The 21,267-nt window shown below is 37.3% G+C and overlaps 1 protein-coding gene across 1 annotated transcript; it reads left to right on the top strand.

Annotated features, from left to right (window-relative positions):
• Positions 1-3,435: 3,435 nt before the first annotated feature.
• Positions 3,436-15,596, top strand: LOC311173841 (butyrophilin subfamily 1 member A1-like; the record flags this gene model as incomplete). The annotated part of the gene is made up of 2 exons (XM_084237931.1): positions 3,436-3,697; positions 15,289-15,596. The coding sequence occupies 2 exons, from the start codon at positions 3,436-3,438 to the stop codon at positions 15,594-15,596; spliced, it is 570 nt and encodes a 189-aa protein (XP_084094057.1).
• Positions 15,597-21,267: the final 5,671 nt, after the last annotated feature.

Raw genomic sequence — 21,267 nt, forward strand, 5'->3', positions numbered from 1 at the left:
CGCAGACCTCTCCTGCCGCCCGCTGCTCCCCTCAGCAGTGTACTTCGGTCCTTCTGCCTGCTCTGCTCCCTGCTCTGGCTCTGGTGAATTCTCTCACCCTCCCGCGTTTCTGACTGTACCCAGTGCTTGTATAAACAAACAAACAAATAAATAAATCTTTAAAACAAACAAACAAAAAAAAACCTAGCTCCTAAAAATAAATAAATAAATAAATTGTATCATGATGGCATGTATAATTTAGGGATGTGAGGGAAAACTGACCTTGATTTCAGAGTGAATATTTCTTCTTTTGATATCTATAGTTATACATTCTTTTTTACATATATTTTATTTTATATAACTCTTACATAATTTTTCATTTTTGCACAATATATGCATTTTCATTTTGGTTATATTCCCTGTATAATTCCCACCCCCCTTATTTTGGCCCTAATCCCACTTCACCTACTCTCCGCCCCCCTTTAGTGTGTCTCTGGTTTATAGTTGCTTGTTAGTCCCTTATTTAAGTTTTCTAAATTCCTGCTATGAGTGAGACCATCCAGTATTTTTTTTTCTTTCTGGCTTATTTCGCTGAACATGATCCCTTCCAACTCTATCCATGTTGCTGCAAATTGCATGAGTTTATCTTTTTTGATTGCTGAGTAATATTCCATTGTGTATATATACCACATCTTCTTGATCCAGTCATCTATTTTTGGGCATTTGGGTTGTTTCCATAGCTTAGCTATTGTAAAAAGTGCTGCTATAAACATAGGGGTGCAGGTGCCCCTTTGAATTCATGTTTCTGTGACCTTTGGGTAAATACCTAGGAGTGGAATTGCTGGATCATATGGAAGCTCTATGTTTAGTAGGTACAGAAATCTCCACACAGCTCTCCATAGTGGTTGTACCAGTTTGCACTCCCACCGGCAGTGCAGGAGAGTTCCTTTTTCTCCACATCCTCACCAACATTTGTTGTTGCTAGTTTTTTTAATATGTGTCATTCTCACTGGGGTGAGATGGCATCTCATTGTAGTTTTGATTTGCATTTCCCTGATTACAAATGATGTTGAACATTTTTTCATATGCCTGTTGCCATTTGCATTTCCTCTTCAGAGAAGTTTCTTTGTAGCTCTTCTGCCCATTTTTTGACTGGATTATTTTCTTTGTTTTTGTTGAGTCTCATCAGCTCTTTGTAGATTTTTGTGATCAGCCCTTTATCATTAGTGTTATGTGCAAAAATTTTCTCCCAGTCAGTGGGGTTTCTCTTTGTTTTGGTTATTGTCTCTTTTGCTGCACAGAAGCACTTCAGTTTGATGTAGTCCCAGCTGCTTATCTTTGTCTTCACTATCACTGCTTTGGGTGATGTGTCTGTGAAGATTTTTTGAGGTGCATGTCATGTACTGTTTCACCTATATTTCCTTTTATATATTTTATAGTTTCAGGTCTTATGTCTAGTTCTTTAATCCATTTTGAGTTGGTTTTTGTGCATGGTGTGAGGTAGTAGTCAAGCTTCCTTCTTTTGCATGTAGCGACCCAGTTTTTCCAGAACCATTTATTGAACAGACTTTCTTTGCTCCAGTGCATATTCTTTGCTCCTTTGTCAAAGATTAGTTGACCATAAATCTGTGGGTTTATTTTTGGATTTTCTGTTTGGTTCCATTGGTCTGTGTGTCTGTTCTTGTTCCAATACCATGCGGTTTTGATTATTATGGCTTTGTAGTATAGTTTGAAATCTGGGCATGTGATGCCTCCATTCCCTTCTTTTTTTCAGGAGAGCTTTGGCTATTTGGGGTTTTTGGTGATTCCATATGAATTTCATCAATATTTGTTCTATTTCTTTGAAGAATGTCATTGAAATTTTTATTGGAATAGCATTGAATCTGTAAATTGCTTTTGGTAGGATGGCCATTTTGATAATGTTAATTGTTCCAATCCATGAGCTGGGAATGTCTTTCCATTTCTTTGTGTCTTCTTCTATTTCTTTTAACAGTGTTTTATAGTTTTCTTTGTATAGGTCTTTTACCTCTTTTTTAGGCTTTTTCTCAAGTGTTTGATTTTTCTTGTTTGAGTAATAAAGGGAAGGTTTTTTTGATTTCTTCTTCAGATTTATTGTTTGTGTATAGGAAGGCTATTGATTTTTGTGTGTTGATTTTGTATCCTGCCACTTTACTAAACTGATTGATTAGTTTAATTAGTTTTTCTGTGGAGTTTTTGGGGTTCTCTATGTATATTATCATATCATCTGAGAATAGTGATAGTTTGACTTCTTCCTTGCCTATTTGGATTCCCTGTGTCTTTTTCTTGTCTTGTTGCTCTGGCTAGGACTTCCAGTATTATATTGAAAAGCAGTGGTGAGAGAGGACATCCTTGTCTTGTTCCAGATCTTAATGGAAATGCTTTCAGCTTTTCACCATTGAGAATGATACTGGCTATGGGCTTGTCACATATGGACTTCATGATGTTGAGGTATGTTCCCTGTATCCCGAGAATTTCAAGGGCCTTTATTATAAATGGGTGTTGTACTTTGTCGAAATCTTTCTCAGCATCTATTGATATTATCATATGGTTTTTATATTTCTTTTTGTTGATGTGTTGGATAACGTTGATTGATTTTCGGATGTTGAACCATCCTTGTGTCCCTGGAATAAATCGTACTTGGTCGTGGTGAATTATCTTATGGATGCATTGTTGGATTCTGCTGGCAAGGATTTTGTTGAGGATTTTTGCATCAGTGTTCATTAGGGAGATTGGCCTGATGTTTTCTTTTTTTGTGTTGTCCTTGTTTGGTTTTGGTATTAGTGTAATGTTGGCTTCATAGAACGTGTTTTGTATTATCCCTTCCTTCTCAATTTTTTGAAAGAGTTTCACAGGATATTTCTTTATAGGTTATACTATATTGGGTAACACATGGCTTAAAGCAAGGAAACATTTGGTTGTTGATGTTAGGATTTTCAATTTGTACTTAGGGTATACAATAAGGGGTAAACTATTACTCCCTGACTCAATTAATTAATTACTGACTTAATCATTAATTGTTCACTGACTGAATTTCCTCACTGAAAAATGCAAGTAATATTCAATAACACATGGAGTTTACAAAGACTTCAATAAATGATTTATATAAATTTAAAGTCCAACCCTAGGCAAATGTCAAAATGCAAATTGTGATGAAGATCATATTACTGTTGCCCATTGATCTCATGATTTCATATTAGCAGTGTTTTTGGAGATCCTTATTTTAGACCTTTAACTCATTGAATGTAGCTGATTTTGCTAATTGAACTGGTCTATTTTCTTCTCAGAGGGTTACAACCATGTCTTCAAAAATCTCAGTGATGATTCCATCCTTTTCTTAATTTACTTACAGGGCAATTCCATGTGAAAGCACCAACAGAACCAGTGATTGCCTTTGTTGGGGAAGAGGCTTTGTTGTCCTGCCATCTTAACCCAATCATGGATGCTCAGAACATGGAGGTGAGATGGTACCGAACCCATCCTTCAGGTCTGGTGCATAGTTATGGTGCTTCCCAGGATCATATGGAACATCAGATGTCTGAGTACCAAGGGAGGACAGAGCTTCTGAATGAGAATATCACCAAAGGGCAGGTGACCTTAAGGATCCGTTCCATCCAGCCTTCGGATGATGGGGAGTATAGGTGTTTCTTTCAAAGCTCCACATACTACAATGAGGCAAACATTGAAGTGCTGGTCACAGGTGAGTCTCTGTAATGAAAGCTCAGATAATTTGCATTATGTTTTAGTCTAGTCATTAATCTATGGTGTTGGGGTAGATGCTGGACAGAGGTAATTGAGTCTATATAAATACTGTGATGAAATGCCTGGAATGTTGCAGGTGTAGCTCATAATCAGTTTACTCCAACTTCTTCAGGTTACAGTAGAAATACATTCACATATCTTTTTTGTAAACATAATTGCTTAAAGAGAAAAGAGAATAAAGATTCTAATATGTTCTCTTTCTGAATAAATGCATCTCATTCTATTGTTTAAAACCCAGAAGGAGCTATATGAAGCAGGAAGAATCTGACAAGCTAACTATCAGGAATGGGATTCCTATACCTAATTCCTGTCCAAAGGTGATGCATTGTTTCCCAGTCAAATGTGGGTCTTACCTACCATGACTTTATTATGATATCCTTGCTTACTCAAATCCCTGCATAACTTTGTTCTTTAGATTCTATGTCTGCTAAGATATTGTTCCCAGAAAAATACCTGTCCTTCTAAGGAAAATGAATAAGGAAATTTTCTGGTTTTGAACATACACTGAACCTGAATCAGCCCTTTCTCTAAAAACACCAAAAAGCCTGTGAGCTCAATTGGTGGGATTCTATATTGCCTCCCTCACAATTTGCTTATGAGAAACCATCGCAACCAATCAGGGACTTCAATAGTACTGACCTTCCAAAGAGGAATTTCATTTTCCTCCAGGACTCTGACCTATGTTTAAATGCCCATGGCTCCCATTCAGTGACAATATTGGATATGCTCTAGGTAACCCCTGGACTCACATTTATATTATAAAAAGTATGGGGAATCTAGGAATTAGATATCCACTTCTAGAGGTTCTGAAAACATTTCCTTGGGTCAACCCTCATCAACAGCTTTGATTTTGAGAGCCAGCTGCTACTATTGCATCTTCAATGATCAATGTCATCCTATTAGACAGTGTGATAAGCTTTATATCTGATTCTTCTGTTCTTTGTCCAAAGTAACTCTATCACTAAAAAGAAAACAGTTTTCCACTGCTGTCCCAATTCATCCCACTTCTCTAGAAGCATGCATTCCCTATGGTGAAGCTATTGGCCCTGCACCAGGCATCGCTTGTGCCTGAGTTTGTTCTGAGTTTCAACAAAAACTAACTGTCATGCTTTCTAGAATCTACTTTGCAGGTGAAGTCTGTGACACATCAAATCCAATACTTTTCCAAATCATACTTGTAAGAGCAATTGTGCTTTCCACCCAAGAACAAAGAAAGATAAAATAAATAAAACTAAGGTACAGCCTAAGGCAAGCTTTCTAATTTGCACTGTGAGCAAATACCACAAATAGTACCCAGGAATTCCACACACTTTTATTTAAGTCAGAGTCCCCATCATATCCAAAGAAGTTTGCTTCGCCTTTCTCATTTGTTCTTTAGCAATAGAAATATTCTAGATTTTATATTTTAACTAAGTTTAAAATGTGCAGATGCAAGATTTACTGTGTCCCCATGGAATGAATTCCAAATTTATGAAATGAAATGTCTTGCTGAGTTATTTAGGCAATTATCACCTTTGAGCCTATTGTATAAGTTTGCACATGAATATTGATATAAGTAATCATAAATATATTCTGAAGAATCCAGATGTTTTACTAAGAGTAAGTCTTTTGTGCTCCCTAAATTCAGGGACTTTGCATGTTTTCTAGGAAGACTGCCCTTTTAGTCATGTTTATTGATTATAGTGGGGACCATTTCATTTTTATATCTGTTACTCAGCCACATAAATCAGGAAAATAAAGCCCTTCTTACCTTTTTCATGTGAATGCTTCCATGACCTTGGGTTGTTCGTCATGGGCTGGATCCACTTGTGCCCATCACCTACACCTAGTGTAGTGTGTGGTGCCACGTAGCCTTAAGAGTTCTTATTTTTGCCAGTCTGAGGGCAAATGCTAGGTTCTCACACATTTCTTTGATCTACCCCTTATCTTAAAAGAGTGAAGTCTGGTGAGGTCTCCCTGGTGGTGCAAGGGGTTAAGTCTCAGCACTATGAAGCTATCGGCAGCCACTGCAGCACAAGTTCGATTCCCAGCCAGGGAGCTAACACACACGGTGCAGCAGATCTCTCCTGCCTTGCCCGCTGCTCCCCTCTGCAGTGTATTTTTGTTAGTGTGCCTGTTCTTCTCCCCACTCTGTCTCTGGTGACTCCCCTCATCCCCTGCACCTCTTACCTACACCCCAGCTCTTGTATGCAAAAATAAATCTTTAAAAACAAAAAAAGGAAAAAAGAGTGGAGTCTGGCCCAGGGTCAGTAATCACTTCCTGCTGGAGATGCAATCTCTACAGGAAAACCCAGAGTGCTGTACTCCCTCCCAGAGAAGAGTTCTTTCACACCTTAAGTGCAAGCAGTTCATTCATTGTGTTGTTTAAATATCCAGTCGGGAAAGAGAGAGGTCATCTTGGTGGCGGGGAAATGCTGCGAGTAAAACCTTCCATAAAAATAAAAGTGAATAGGGAGGAAAAGTGGCAGGTGCCTGTGACAACTGGGACACAGAAGATAAACGGGCGATTCTGGCAAACTGCCGAAGAAGAAAGTTGCCATAAAAGAGGACTAGAAGGGAGGAAAGCTCAGAACCCTGCTACCCTCCCCCACCTACAAAGTAGGCACTCTCTGACCTACAGAAAGGAGGAAAGCAAACAAACAAAAACAACCAACAAGAACAAACTACACATCAAGTGGGACTGTGAGTGGAAAGGACTATTTCAGGCACCGCACCCCGTGAATGGGAACTGTGCAGATGAGAGCGAATGGTTTGGAAAAGTGGTGCACTTGGAAAGCATAAGCGGATTGCAAATCACCATGGCTTCCCAGGTCCCTGCGCCTGTGACATAGGCTTGTGGGGAGACGCGTGGTAGCCTTCATTGAGGTGAATGTCCCTCACTGAGTAATCAGAAACCAGGCGCCCAGACTTGGGAGCTGGGTGCAAAAGACTCCATTTCTGCGGACACTGAACTGGGCTACAGCCCACGTCCTGGATCTGAGGGCTTGGGACCTGAGACCAGGGGTATGAAATTTGGGGCACAATATCCCCATGACAGTGGGGCACAGGGCAGACACAGCACCCCCATGCCGTTGAGGCTCTCTACGCCACCCCTGCTCTGTTCCCCCGACCCAAGGTAAAAAAAAAAACTGTTCTGGAAGAACACTAGGAAAGATCTCTGATGCCACCAAGCAACCAGAAAAAAATCACCAACACCCTGATAGTTGGAAACCAGGGACCCCCAAAACACCCTCAGTTTCTGAGAGAGAGTGGGCCATGCAAATGGGGGTAAGGAGGGTAATAAGGCGTGGAGCAGGACCCAATCCTGGAACTGAGAGCCAGGTGCAGGATCCAGGGTGTGGTACGTGCCATAGCAGCGGGCACTGCACAGGGTGACAGCCAGCATTTTGGATTTGATAGCCCTGGAACTGAGACCTAGAGTGCAGTATTCAGGGCTTGGGATCCATACAGCTGCAGGCACAGCACCATGTGAATACAGGGCAGAAAAGCACCCAGCTTGAATAAGAACCCCTGTGTTGAGGTGCTCCCTTCCATCCCCCCTCCATTTCTCAGAGAACCACTGGGAAAAAGCACAGGTCAGCAAGTTTGGACCTCTGGTGCTACCTTGTGACCAGAACAAAATCACCAACTAGCTGATTCCCTGTTGGAACTGAGTAAATACAGAGAGAGAAAACTGTAAGGGACAGCACCCAGCAACACAGCATCAACACCCTGGTGGAGTTTTGGCCTGCCAGTGCTGGTGTCAGTCTGGGAAACAGTGCTCTAAAGGAGCACTCCAAAGAGATGCCCACCAACACCAGTGGCACAACATCCCAACGTGTAGAACTAATTAGAAAGCAAACAACAGGGAGAAGAAAATATACAAATAACCAAGCAAGCCCACAGGAGAACATACCAAAAAAAGAAATATGGTCACCAGAGCTCAACAATGGCATGGAAGAACGTGGCCTATCAGATAGAGAATTAATGATCATCATGATTAAAAAACAGACAGAAAATGAAAAGGAAAACAATTATTTGAGACAAATAATCACTGAACTGAAGAATGAAATTGAGACCTTAAGAAAGGAAAGAAAAGAAACGCAGGAGATTAAAAGATTACTAGAGGAGACAAAGAACTCTGGGAAAATCAATGAAAACAGAATCAATGAAATGCAAGAAAGGATCAGTAATCTCAAAGATACAAAAATAAAAAGAGCCAAAAGAGAAAAGGAGAGAGAAGTGCAAATGAAGCAGTATGAGGAGACTTTTAAACAATTTTCAGATTCCATGAAGAGGAAATGTAAGAATTATAGGCATTCCAGAAGGTGAGGAGAAAGACGAAGGAACTGAGAAATTATTCAAGGAGATAATTGAGTCCAAGACAAGGAAAAAATAATGAAACTGGAAAGGGGGAAGAAACAGATAACTTATAAGGGAAAACCAATCAGGTTAACTTCAGACTTCTCCAAAGAAACACTACAGACAAGAAGAGAATGGAGTAACATATTCAGCAAACTTTGAGACAGCAAATGCCAACCAAGAATACTTTACCCTGCAAAGCTCTCCCTCCTCTATGAAGAAAAAATATGGACCTTCTCAGACAAACAGAAAATCCAGAAATTCATTACAACTAAACCCCCACTCCAAAAAATTCTACACGAAGTCCTAAAGCCAAAACCAACAGAGGAATGAGCAAGAAGAACAGAATAAAGCAAGGAATAAAATCACAAAAAAGAAAAAATGGCAAACAGATGCCGACATATCAACATTAACTCTAAATGTAAATGGATTAAACTCATCAATTAAAAGACACAGAGTAGCAGGCTGCATTAAAAAAGAAACCCAACCTTTTGCTGTCTCCAGAAAACACATTTAACCACAAAAGATAAACATAGATTGAAAGTAAAAGGTTGGAAAACAATCCTACTAGCAAATAGACCAAAAAAGAAGACAGGAACAGTCATACTTATATCAGATGAAATAGACTTTAAATTAAAAAAAGTAAAAAGAGACATAGATGGACACTATATTATGATCAAAGGGACAATACATCAGGAAGATATAACACTCATCAACATATACTCACCAAATGAAGGGGCACCAAAATATTTTAGACAATTATTATCAGCTCTAAAAACAGACATTAAAGAAAATACATATATAAGAAAGAAAATACATAAATACAACACCCCACTCTCACCAATGGACAGATCAACGAGACAAAAAATAAAAAAGATACTAAAGCCCTAAAGAAAGACACAGAACTCATGGACTTAAGAAACATCTATAGGAGACTGCACCCAAAAAAATCCGAGTACACATTTTTCTCAAGTGTGCATGGATCATTCTCCAGAATCGATCACATACTGGGCCACAAGACAAACATCAACAGATACATGAAGATCAAAATCATTCTAACTATCTTCTCCGATCATAAAAGCATCAAGCTAGAAATAAATCATGAAAAGAAAACAAGGAACCCTCCCACTTCATGGAGATTGAAATCCACACTACTGGAAGACCACTGGACTAATGAGGAGATCAAAGAAGAAATTAAAAAATACTTTGAGTTGAATGACAAGGAGGACACCACTTTCCAGAATGTATGGGATGCAGCAAAAGCAGTAATAAGAGGAAAATATATAGCAATACACGTTCACATCAACAAACAAGAAAGAACTCAAAGAAACAACCTAATCTCCATCTCAAAAAGCTAGAGAAAAAACCCCCAAAGCCAGTAGAAGAAAGGAAATAATAAAAATCAAAGCAGAAATAAATGAATTGGCAATTAAAAAAGCAATCAAAAAGATCAATGAAACCAAAAGTTGGTTCTTTGAAAAAATAAACAAGATAGACAAACCTCTAGCCAGGCTCACAAAGAAAAAATGGGAGAAAACACATATTAATAGGATTACAGATGAAAAAGGAGAAATCACAACAGACTCAGTGGAAATCAAAAGAATAATCAGAGATTACTATGAACACTTATATGCAAACAGATTCAACAACCTAGAAGAGATGGACAAATTCCTAGAATGATATAATCATCCAAAGCTGGACAAAGAAGAAATAGAACAACTAAACAGACCACTCACAAGCAGCGAAATTCAGGCAATAATCAAAGAACTCCCCAAAAACAAAAGCCCAGGCCCGGAAGTCTTCACAAATGAATTCTACCAAATGTTCTAGTGTCTATCCTACACAAACTCTTTCAAAAAATTGAAAAAGAAGGAATACTACCAAATACGTTCTACGAAGTCAACATTACACTAACACCAAAACCAAACAAAGACAGCACAAAAAAGAAAATTACAGGCCAATCTCCCTAATGAACACTGATGTAAAAATCCTCAACAAAATCCTTGCCAACAGAATCCAACAATGCATCAAAGGGATAGTACACCACAATCAAGTGGGATTCATCCCAGGGACACAAGAACAGTTCAACATATGAGAATCGATAAGTATAATCCAACACATCAACAAAAATAAAAATAAAAACCATATGATCATATCAATAGATGCTGAGGAAGCATTTGACAAAGTCCAACATCCATTTATGATGAAGGCCCTTGAAATTCTCTGGATAGAAGGAACATACCTTAACATGATAAAAGCCATATACGACAAATACATTGCCAACATTATTCTCAATGGCGAAAAGCGGAAGGCCTTTAAGGTCAGGAACAAGACAAGGATGGCCTCTCTCACCACTGCTCCTCAATATAATACTGGAGGTCCTAGCCAGGGCAATAAGACAAGAGAAAGACATAAAAGGAATCCAAATTGGGAAAGAAGAAGTAAAACTATCACTATTTGCAGATGATATGATAATATACATAGAGAACCATAAAAACTCCACAGAAAAACTACTCAAAATAATCAACCAGTTCAGTAAAGTAGCAGGATACAAAATCAACACCCAAAAATCAGTAGACTTCCTATACACAAACAATCAGAAGAAGATGAAATTAAGAAAACCATCCCTTTTATAATTGAAACCAAAAAAAATCAAATACTTGGGAATAAACCTAAGAGGTGAAAGACCTATACAAAGAAAATTATAAAACACTGTTAAAAGAAATGGAAAAAGACACAAAGAAATGGAAAGACATCCCCTGCTCATGGATTGGAAGAAGCAACATTATTAAAATGGCCATCCTCCCAAAAGCAATATACAGGATTCAGTGCTATTCCAATAAAAATCCCAATGACATTCTTCAAAGAAATAGAACAAATATGGATGAAATTCATATGGAAACAACCAAAAAAAAAACAAACAAACAAAAAAAACAAACAACCATGAATAGCCAAAGCCCTACTGATGAAAACAAAGGAGAAAGGAGGTATCACACTTCCAAACTTCAAGCTATACTACAAAGCCATAATAATTAAAACAGTTTGGTATTAGAACAAAAACAGACACACAGACCAATGAAAATGATAAAGAGCCCAGAAATAAAGCCACACTTATATGAACAACTAATCTTTGACAAAGGAGCAAAGAATAGGCAATGGAACATGGACAGTTTGTTCAAAAACTGGGCCTCAACGTGCAAAAAAATGAAACAAAACCATTACCTCTCACAATGTGCAAAAATCAACTAAAAATTGATAAAAGAACTGGACATAAGACCTGAAACCATAAAATATATAGACAAAAATATAGTTAAAACACTCCAAGACATACATCTCAGAAACAACTTTAAAGACTCATCACCCAAAGCAGTGATAGTGAAGGCAAAGATAAACACCTGGGATTACATCAAACTGAAAGGCTTCTGTACAGCCAAAGAGACATTAACCAAAACAGAGAGACACCCCACTGACTGGGAAAAAATCTTTGCACTCCATTCAACTGATAAGGGACTGATCACAAATATGTACAAAGAACTCAAATGGCTCAACAAAAACAAAATAAACAATCCAGTCAAGAAATGGACGGAAGAACTCAAAAGACATTTCTCCTAAGAGGAAATGCAAATGGCCAACAGGCATATGAAAAAATGTTCAACATCCCTTATCATCAGGGAAATGCAAATCAAAACCACACTGAGGTACCACCTTACACCAGTAAGAATGGCAAGTATCAAAAAAACAAGCAACAAGTGTTGGTGAGGATGTGGTGAAAAAAGAACTCTCCTACATCGCTGGTGGGAGTGAAAACTGCTCCAACCACTGTGGAAAGCTGTCTGAAGTTTCCTCAGTCTACTAAAAATGGAGCTACCATAAGATCCGGCAATTCCACTACTAGGAATCTGCCCAAAGGACACAAAAACAGTGCTTTAAAAGAGCACCTGTATATCTATGTTTATTGCAGCACTATTTACAATAGGTGGAACCTGGAAACAACCCAAATGCCCCCAAAAAGATGACTGGATCAAGAAGATGTGGTATATATACACCATGGAATATTATTCAGCAATCAAAAAAGGTAAACTCATGTCATTCACAGCAATGTGGATGGAGCTAGAAGGAATTATGCTCAGTGAAATAAACCAGAAGGAAAAAGAAAAATATCAGATAGTTTCACTTATAGCAGGAATATAGGGGAACCAAATAAGACATCAGTGTAAAAAAATAGTAACAGTGCAAAACACAACAAAGCAAAACCAGACAATTGTAAATTAGAGACATCCTGCAGGGGAGGAGGAGGGAGAGGGGTTAGAGGGAGGGAGGGAGGAGCACAGGGAACTGTGGTGATGGTGCACGGGTGCCTTGGGGAAGGAAACTCTGTGGGCACTCAATCTAAGGGGGTGGGGGGGGAAGCAAATATTGTCTAAAAAATGTAAAAAATGATAAATGTTAAAATAAAAAAATAAAAAAAAATAAAAATAAATCCTGCATTGCAGGATTTCTGCAATGTCCCTTTAAAATAAATAAATAAATAAATATCCAGTGGGTTGTGGGCAATGAAATTTCTGAAGAATCCTGAATTTCAGTGAAATTTGAGTTAAATTCTGCTTAAATTCACAACTCAACACTGAACTATACCATCTAGTTTATCACTAATTACTAGTAAGCTATAAGAAAGTAATCATCAATTAACAAGAGTTAGGGAAACCACAAACAGCTAAAATGAAGGTGGTTAGTCAAACGTAACCCAAATATGAAAACAATAAATAAAATATCAAATCACATAATCAAACAGTCTCATCACATTGGTGAATGCTATTCTCTCCCTGCAATAATCATGAGAGAGTAAAAATATAAACTCTCAAAATTGATAAAAGACTCATTAATAGTGAGTCAGCCTGCACTGTATCAAGGACCATCCAGAATTCAAGCCAGCTAGAAACTCATTAAGAGTGAAGAATCAAGGTAACCTGATTTTCCTCTGGTCCTGGCAATTTTCTCATATTTTTGATCCCTGACATCATAAATCAAATTAGATAATGAGTTAGAAAACACTTAGAATACTTTTTTCTAGCCTCTTAAATTATGCATATCCCCCCAGCCCTACTGGCAGCTTCTATTCACCTTCTTTTTCCATAGTTGATGCTGGAGTAGAGTGGTTATAATAGCAACTTTCCAGAGGATTTGCTTACCCTTAGCCCATACATTTAATAAGAAAAACAAAATCATGTGATTCAAAGAACAACTTTCATGCAAAGAATAGTAAGAACAAATGTTGAATTCAGTGAAAGAATATAATGGTTATCAGAAGGCACAGGGGGCAAGAGGGAGGGATAGGAGAGAGTGGGTGATGGGATTTGGGCACTTGGGGTTTGGTGAAGGGTGAGTGGAAAAATAAATGCATAAATACCTCCCCACCCAAAACACAAAAAAACCAAATAACTTTGCTATTCTATCCCCAGAAAATCTGATACCTGAATTAAATATTGATCATGTTTCTATGAATTCATGTTAAATATATCTTTAGAAAATAGCTGCCTAGGGTCATATTTTCCTTCAATTTCCCAAAGAGATAGCCAAAGTCTAAGATATAATGGGACACCCTTTCAAATGAAAATCCCCAAGAGATGAGTGAAACCATCTTTCTTTTGTATTCTTTAATGATTAACTCTTTAAGATGAGTCATGTTCACTATTATGAATCACTAAGCAATTCTTTTTTTTCTAAAGATTTATTTATTTATTTATTTATTTATTTATTTATTTATTTATTTATTTATTTATTTATTTATACAAGAACCAGGGCACAGGCCAGATGCACGGGAGGGTGAGAGGATTCACCAGAGACAGAGCGGGGAACAGAACAGGCAGACTGACAAAATGCACTGCTGAGGGGAGCAGCGGGCGAGACAGGAGAGGTCTGTTTTGCCATGTGGGATTCTTGCCGGCCGGCTGGGATCGAACCGGTGCTGCAGAGGTTGCAGACAGCTCCACAGCGTAGTGCTCAACCGCCTGCACCACCAGGGGAGGCCCATTAAGCAATTCTTATGGGATAATGCTTACTCCAACCCAAAGAGTTGAAATAGTTATTACTCTTGTTTCACAGAAAGAGACTTGCGGCACAAAGATACATTCATTAGTTGTACTCTGTTGCTAATGGCAGTGGGTACAAATCCTACTTTAATCTAGAATTTATCCTCATAAGCATCATGTACTACTTGTAAAAGCTATTACCTTCTGAAAATACAGTGTATCAGCACCAGCACTGGGAGCCACCACTGAGCCTCCAGGTCATCATGGGCTTAGAGCACCACTCACTAGTCATCTCATGGTGTTTCTCCAGGGTCTGGGCATTCAGGCAACATCTGGTGGTTTATATAATTCCCTTCATCAGTTTAATAGGCGGTTATACTTGTTTCCTAGGGTTCTAGTAAGTAAGTACCACAAACTGGGTGACTTGGAAACAAATTTTTTTTCTTATAATTTTAGAGGTCAGAGTCTAAAATCACGGTGTCTTCAGGGCTATGCTCCAACTCAGATGTCTAGAATTCTTCCTTGCCTCTTCAGGGTTCTGTTAGCCCCAGGTGTTCCTTCACTTGTGATATGATCATTCCAGTCTCTGTCTTCACCTTTGTACCAGCACTGGGAGCCACCCCTGTGCCATCCAGTTCATTATGGCATGTCTTCATGTCCAAATTTCCCCTTGTTTACATAAAATATTTGTCATTTTTTTATTAGCACCCACATTAATCTAATGTGACTCCATTTTATCAATTTCTAAACTACAGAGAAGGTATTTCCAAATAGGTTCACATTTATAGATAGTAAAGATTAGATTTGAACATATGTTTTAAGGGGTCACTATATCAGGTGCTCCCTTAATTTTACAGGCTTCAAATGGGTTGATAGTGTCTTGCTACCAACTTTAAGAATCATCTCATAAAATGATTGGTAATGTTTCAAAGGAAAGGGAGGACAAAGAAAACAATTGGTATGGATATATTTGGTATTTGGGTACTTATTAAAATTTGAGATAACTGATTTAATTTTCTCCTCCCAAACTTTCTTTGTGGTCAGTATTTTTAAACCCTACTTATATATATATGAGATTGAGATTAAATAATAAAGTGTGAAGAGGCAATAACATTTTTGAAAGTGGTATACTTTCTCTGTCTCTCTTTCATTTTTCCAGGTTCAGGTTCTGCTCTTCATATTCACATTGAGCCTGGTAACACCAAGGAAGTTAAGCTGACCTGTACATCCACGGGGTGGTTTCCAGAGCCTGAGGTGCAATGGAGGGACCAACAAAGACAGCGTTTGGCACCAGACTCTGAGACAATTGCACCGGAAGGAAATGGAGTATTTGGGGTGAAAACATCTGTAACAGTGGATGAAAGTTCAAAAGATGTGACCTGTTTCATAAGGAACCCAGTCCTCAGTGAGGAGAAGGAAGTGCACATTTCTGTGGCAGGTCAGTTCCCTCCAGAGTCAGTGTTCTGAGATATCACTGCTGATCAGGAAGGTCTGATTCTCACAGAACTATGATGAAAGACCTAGAAGGATGTTCTAGTTCATCCATTGTCACTCTTCTGTGAATAGCTAGTAAACATTCATCTTGCTTTGTTTTGTAGTTCTTTGTGACAGAGAAATGCAATTATTTTACTTTAAAAATGAATGCATAGATTCAAAAAAGATAAACACATGCAATTTGCAGCAACATGGATGGAGCTGGAAGGGATCATGCTCATCGAAACAAGCCAGAAAGAAAAAGAAAAATACCGGATGGTCTCACTCATAGCAGGAATCTAGAAAACTTAAATAAGGTACCAGGAAAAAGAATAACTAAAAGAAAGTAAAAATCAAAATCAAGAAACAACTATGAACCAGAGACAGTCTATGAGGGGTGGGGGGCGGGGAGGGGAGGGATTGGGGTCAAAATAAGGGGGTCGCAATTGTATGGGGAATATAAAAATAAAATTTATAATAAAAATATATATAAAAACATTAAAACCCCCTGTATAACAACAAAAAAAAATGAATGCATAGATGCACAGAAGCTTTAAAAGGGTAATGAAATATTTTGAATCTTTCAAGGTGTTTTCTAAACTTCTAATCCTATTACCTATAGAAAGACACTTTTAAAAATTTGGTGTTTTGCTGCAAATAGCATGAGTTTTATCTTTTTAATTGCTGTATAGTATTCCATTGTATATATATATATATATATATATATATATATATATATATATATATATAACACATCTTCTTGATCCAGTCATCTGTGATGGAAGGAATTATTCTCAGTAAATAAGTCAGCAGGAAAAAAAATGTCAGATGGTTTCACTCATAGGAGTAATGTAGGGGAACCACACAAGGGATCATAAAAAAAAGACAATACTAGCAGGCAAACTAAATCAGAGACATTCAGCAGGGAAGGGGGAGTGAGAGGGATCAAAACAGGGGAGGGAAGAGCACAAGAGACTGTGGTGATGGTTCACGGGTGTTTTGGTGGTTGTAATTTTATGGGGATTACACCTGAGAGGAGAAAACAAACGTTACAAAAATGAACAATGATGAAAAAATATATAACTAAATATAAAAAAACAAAAACAAAAACATTCTTTGTGAAATAAACAATAATAAAATAAACAGATACAAACTTGAAAAAAATTTTGGTGTTTTTATCCCATCTATCAAATCCTGGAAATTCCACCTACTAATTTTGTGACCTTCCTGTTAAATAGGAATAATAAGTCTTCCTTATAAGACAGTTATAATGATTAACTCATAGCAATATGATAATTCATATCACAGACAGAAAAGAGCTCAGATACCCCATTTACTCTCAATGGCTACCTAGTTAATGCTCAAAGAAACTTTGCCCAAGTGATCTGCAATTTCTCTTAAAAGCAAATTTCCTTATTTAAATTCCTTTGCCTTTCAGCAGGACCATTTCTTGTCCTGTTTTTTCTCTCCAGCCTCATTTGTCATTGCTCCCTTCCCTGTCTCTCTCCTGTCTCTCCTACCTCACATCAAGCTGGTTACATCCTCAACCATGTAATATCCACATAGGCTGTTAGCATCATGTTCTATTTTGCTGTAACTAGAAATTTCCTACTGGTCCTTCAAGACCTAACATTCTCCTCCTTTCCAGGAAGCCACCATTAAGCCATTCTGTTCAGTGCCATCTTCACTCTTGCATTATTTTCATTATATGTTTCACTGTCTCCCCAGGTGGAGTATGGACTCTGGGGAGACTATAGCTTGCTTCTTTTATATTCCCATTACTCAGTAAAATACTAAGTCATAATATATATTTCACCATATATAACTTTAAAAAATGTATGGCATTTGTCAACAAGTAAAATGCTCATTATGCTTTAGTTTGAAAAGTCGCACAGGTTTAAGACAATTAGAAGGAAAAACTTTGAAACTGGAATTGGCAAACACAAATGTCAGAGGAGGAGATTTTTAAAATACACTTAGAAAAGCAATGCTAAAGGAGGGAAAATTAACCAAGTCTCCCACTCAGAATTTTATATTGAAGAAAGGAGTTGAAACATTAAAGAAGGAAAATAATAGGGTTGAGAAAAGCAAAAATCAATAAATTCAAGTTATAATAGAAAATTAAATGTCATAAATATATTAAACCATTAATATTTGTTAAATATCGATTGAAGGTACATCAGCATCTTAGGCATTATTTTATTATTATTGACATAATTTATATAAAATCCTTAATAAATTATATAATAATCATTTCTGGGTGTCCATGCATTAGGAAGAAGAAAGGAAACAGGAAAATTTTTAGGATTCTGAGATCCTTTGAGTTGTAGGGAAGGGTGAGTGAAGTTTAGAATTTCTTCCCTTCCTAATGATGCCTCCCAGGAGAAAATATCTTTGGATTCATTGCCACCAGCCAAGTCACCTGATGTCAAGTGGATCTTAAGTGTGAGATCTCTGTTTTTCAGATGCCTTGTTGCCCTGGTCCTATCCCTGGATGGTGCTATTTGCTGTGCTCCTTCCTCTCCTGGTTGTTGCTGCAACAACCTTTGGTGCTATATATGCTGTGCGAGCTAGAAAAGCCAAAGGTAAATGGGGAAAAGATAAGTGGGGGGTATGATGGGGGTGGGGTGAGGGGAATTAGCACCATTTGTGGAAAAAATCAGATAACATAGCAACAAGAAAGTCAAAATGACTAGTAGGGAATCTTTAGTATTTAAAATTAAGAAGAAAAATACTTGAAAAGAGAAATTAATTCTAGCTGCACACTCCTGGCTCTGCATGTTTGTCAGATAATAGAGGTTGTCAGGTCAAGGACAGCTATAGCATCAAGAAAAGGACACATATACATGGTGTATTTGTGATTTGACACTTGAATTTGTAGGTTCAGAAACTAGAATTATTTATTTGTTTATCCACCCAGAGATGTTCAAATGCTCTGTGAAATTTCTTGTTAACTGGAGTTTTAGTTCAGCATTAAAATGTGTGTCCTTTTCTGTTATCTTAAGTCAGGAGTTCTCTGATTTTTGGAGGGGCAGCACAGAGCAGGCTGGATTTGTATTCAGAACATTTGTTGTGTGTGTGAGCATAAGTAAACAGACAGTGACAAGTCAGAATTTACCCAGGCCATCACCTGCCAATATCTACCTTCTCCCTAAACGTTAGCAGAAAATGCTTCCTTAGAGATTTCATTTCTCTTTCCCCTATTTTGATTACAATTCTCGAAGCAGACCAGGCTATCACAGACTTGACTTCATTGTCTCACTTTTATTTTCTTTATTTAATATCTTTTTATTGAAAAAGCATTGCATTATAACATCATATTTGTTTCAGTTATGCATCATTACAAATCATATATACTACATTAAATTTACCACCTAAAACCAGTTGTATCCTTTACCATACAATTGACCCCTTTTAACTGATTTACCTACCCTTTTTCCCCCATCCCTTTGGTAACCACTAAGATGATCTTATAGTCTAAATTTTATTTTTGTTTTATTTAGCTCATCTGATTATTTCTCTGGATAGCTCACATGAGTTAAATGTGGTATTTGTCTTTCTCCTTCTGACTTCTTTAACTAAGCAACACCCTTCAGTTTGTTGATGCTGTTGCAAATGGCAGGATTTTATTTTTTTTTAAGCTATCAGAGTAGTGTACCATTTGTATATATACCACATTTTCTCTTATCCAATCATCTGAAAATAGGCATTTAGGTTGTTTTCAGCTCTTGGCTATAATAAATAATGCTGCAATAAACATGGGAATGCTTATATCTCTTTGAATTAATATTTTTCAGGTAAAAACCCAGAAGTGGCATAACTACATCATATGGAATTTCTATTTTTAAGTTATTTGAGGGGTCTCATCTTGCTGTCTACAATGGCTTCACAAATTTACATTCCCACCCACAGAGTACAAGATTTCCCTTCTCTCCAAGCCCTTTTCAGCACAGTTGCTTCTTGTCTTATGGATAATTGTCATTCGCACTGCCTTGAGTTGATATCTCATTCTTGTTTTTATTTGCATTTCCCTAACAATAAGAGATGATGAACATCTTTTTATGTATCTATTTGTCATCAGTATGTTTTCTTTAGGGAAATGTTTATTCAGATCTGCTCATTTTTTAATTATATATATTTATATATAAATATAAATATATATATATAACATTATTCTTCCTTTTTGTACAATGCATGCTTCCTCCTCTCAGGTGTAGTTCCCTTAAAATTCCCACTACCAGTTCACCCATGCACTGTCACAATAGTTCCTGTGTTCTTCCCTCCCCTGTTTTGATCCCTCTTCCTCCCCCTCCCTTGCTGTGTCTTTGATTAATAGTTGCCTAATAATTTTGTTTTTTAATTTATTATAATAATTTTTTCTAATCCATTATTTTGTCCCCCTACATTCCTCCTGTAAGTAAAACCATCTGATATTTTCTTATTCTTTCTGGTTTATTTCACTGTGCATAATTCCTTCTAGCTCCATTCATGTTGCTGCGAATGGCATTAGTTTATCTTTTTTGATTGCTGAATAGTGTTCCATTGTGTATATGTACCACATCTTCTTGATCCAGTCATCTATTTTTGGGCACTTGGGTTGTTTCCATATCTTACCTATTGTAAATTGTGCTGCAATAAACATAGGGTGCAGGTATCTTTTTGAATTAATGTTTTTGTGTCCATTGGGTAGATTCTTCAGAGTGGAATTGATGGGTCATATAGTAGCTCCATTTTTAGTAGACTGAGGAATTTCCACACAGCTTTCCATAGTGGTTGGATCAGTTTCCATTCCTACTAGCAGTGTAGGAGAGTTCCTTTTTCTACACATCCTCTCCAACATTTGTTGTTGCTAGTTTTTTTTTAATATGTGCCATTCTTATTGGTATAAGGTGATATCTCATTGTGGTTTTGATTTGCATTTCCCTGATTACAACTAATGTTGAACATTTTTTTATATACCTGTTGGACATTTGCATTTCTCTTTGGACAAGTGTCCTTTTAGCTATTCTGCCCATTTTTTGCCTGGATTGTTTACTTTGTTTTTGTTGAGTCTTGTCAGTTCCTTGTAGATCTATATGATCAGTCCCAAAACTTTTTCCCCAATCAGTAGGGTGTCCCTTTGTTTTGGTTAATGTCTCTTTTGCTGTACAGAAGGGTTTTAATTTGATGTAGTTCCAGCTGTTCATCTTTTCCTACAGTTCCTTTGTTTTGGGGTATGTGTATTTAAAGATGTTACCGAGATGTACGTCATGTAGTGCTTTGCCTATATTTACTTCTATATATTTTAGAGTTTCAGGTCTTGTGTACAAGTCTTTTATCCATCTTGAGTTGGTTTTTGTGCATGGTGTGAGGTAGTAATCTAGCTTCATTTTTTTTTTTTTGCCTGTAGCCGTCCAATCTTCCCTGCACCATTTATTAACCCTTGTTCCATTGAATATTCTTTGCACCTTTGTCAAAGATTAATTGTCCATAAATTTGTGGGTTTATTTCTGGGTTTTCTATTCAATTCCATTTGTCTGTGTGTTTGTTTTTGTTACAGTACCATGCTGTTTTAATTATTATGGCTTTATAGTATACTTTGAAGTCTGGGACTGTGATACTTCTATTCTCCTTCTTTTTGTTCAGGAGAACTTTGGCTATTTGAGGTTTTTTGTGGTTCCATATG

Source organism: Talpa europaea (assembly GCF_964194135.1).
Source record: "Talpa europaea genome assembly, chromosome: 7".
Lineage (NCBI taxonomy): Eukaryota > Metazoa > Chordata > Mammalia > Eulipotyphla > Talpidae > Talpa > Talpa europaea.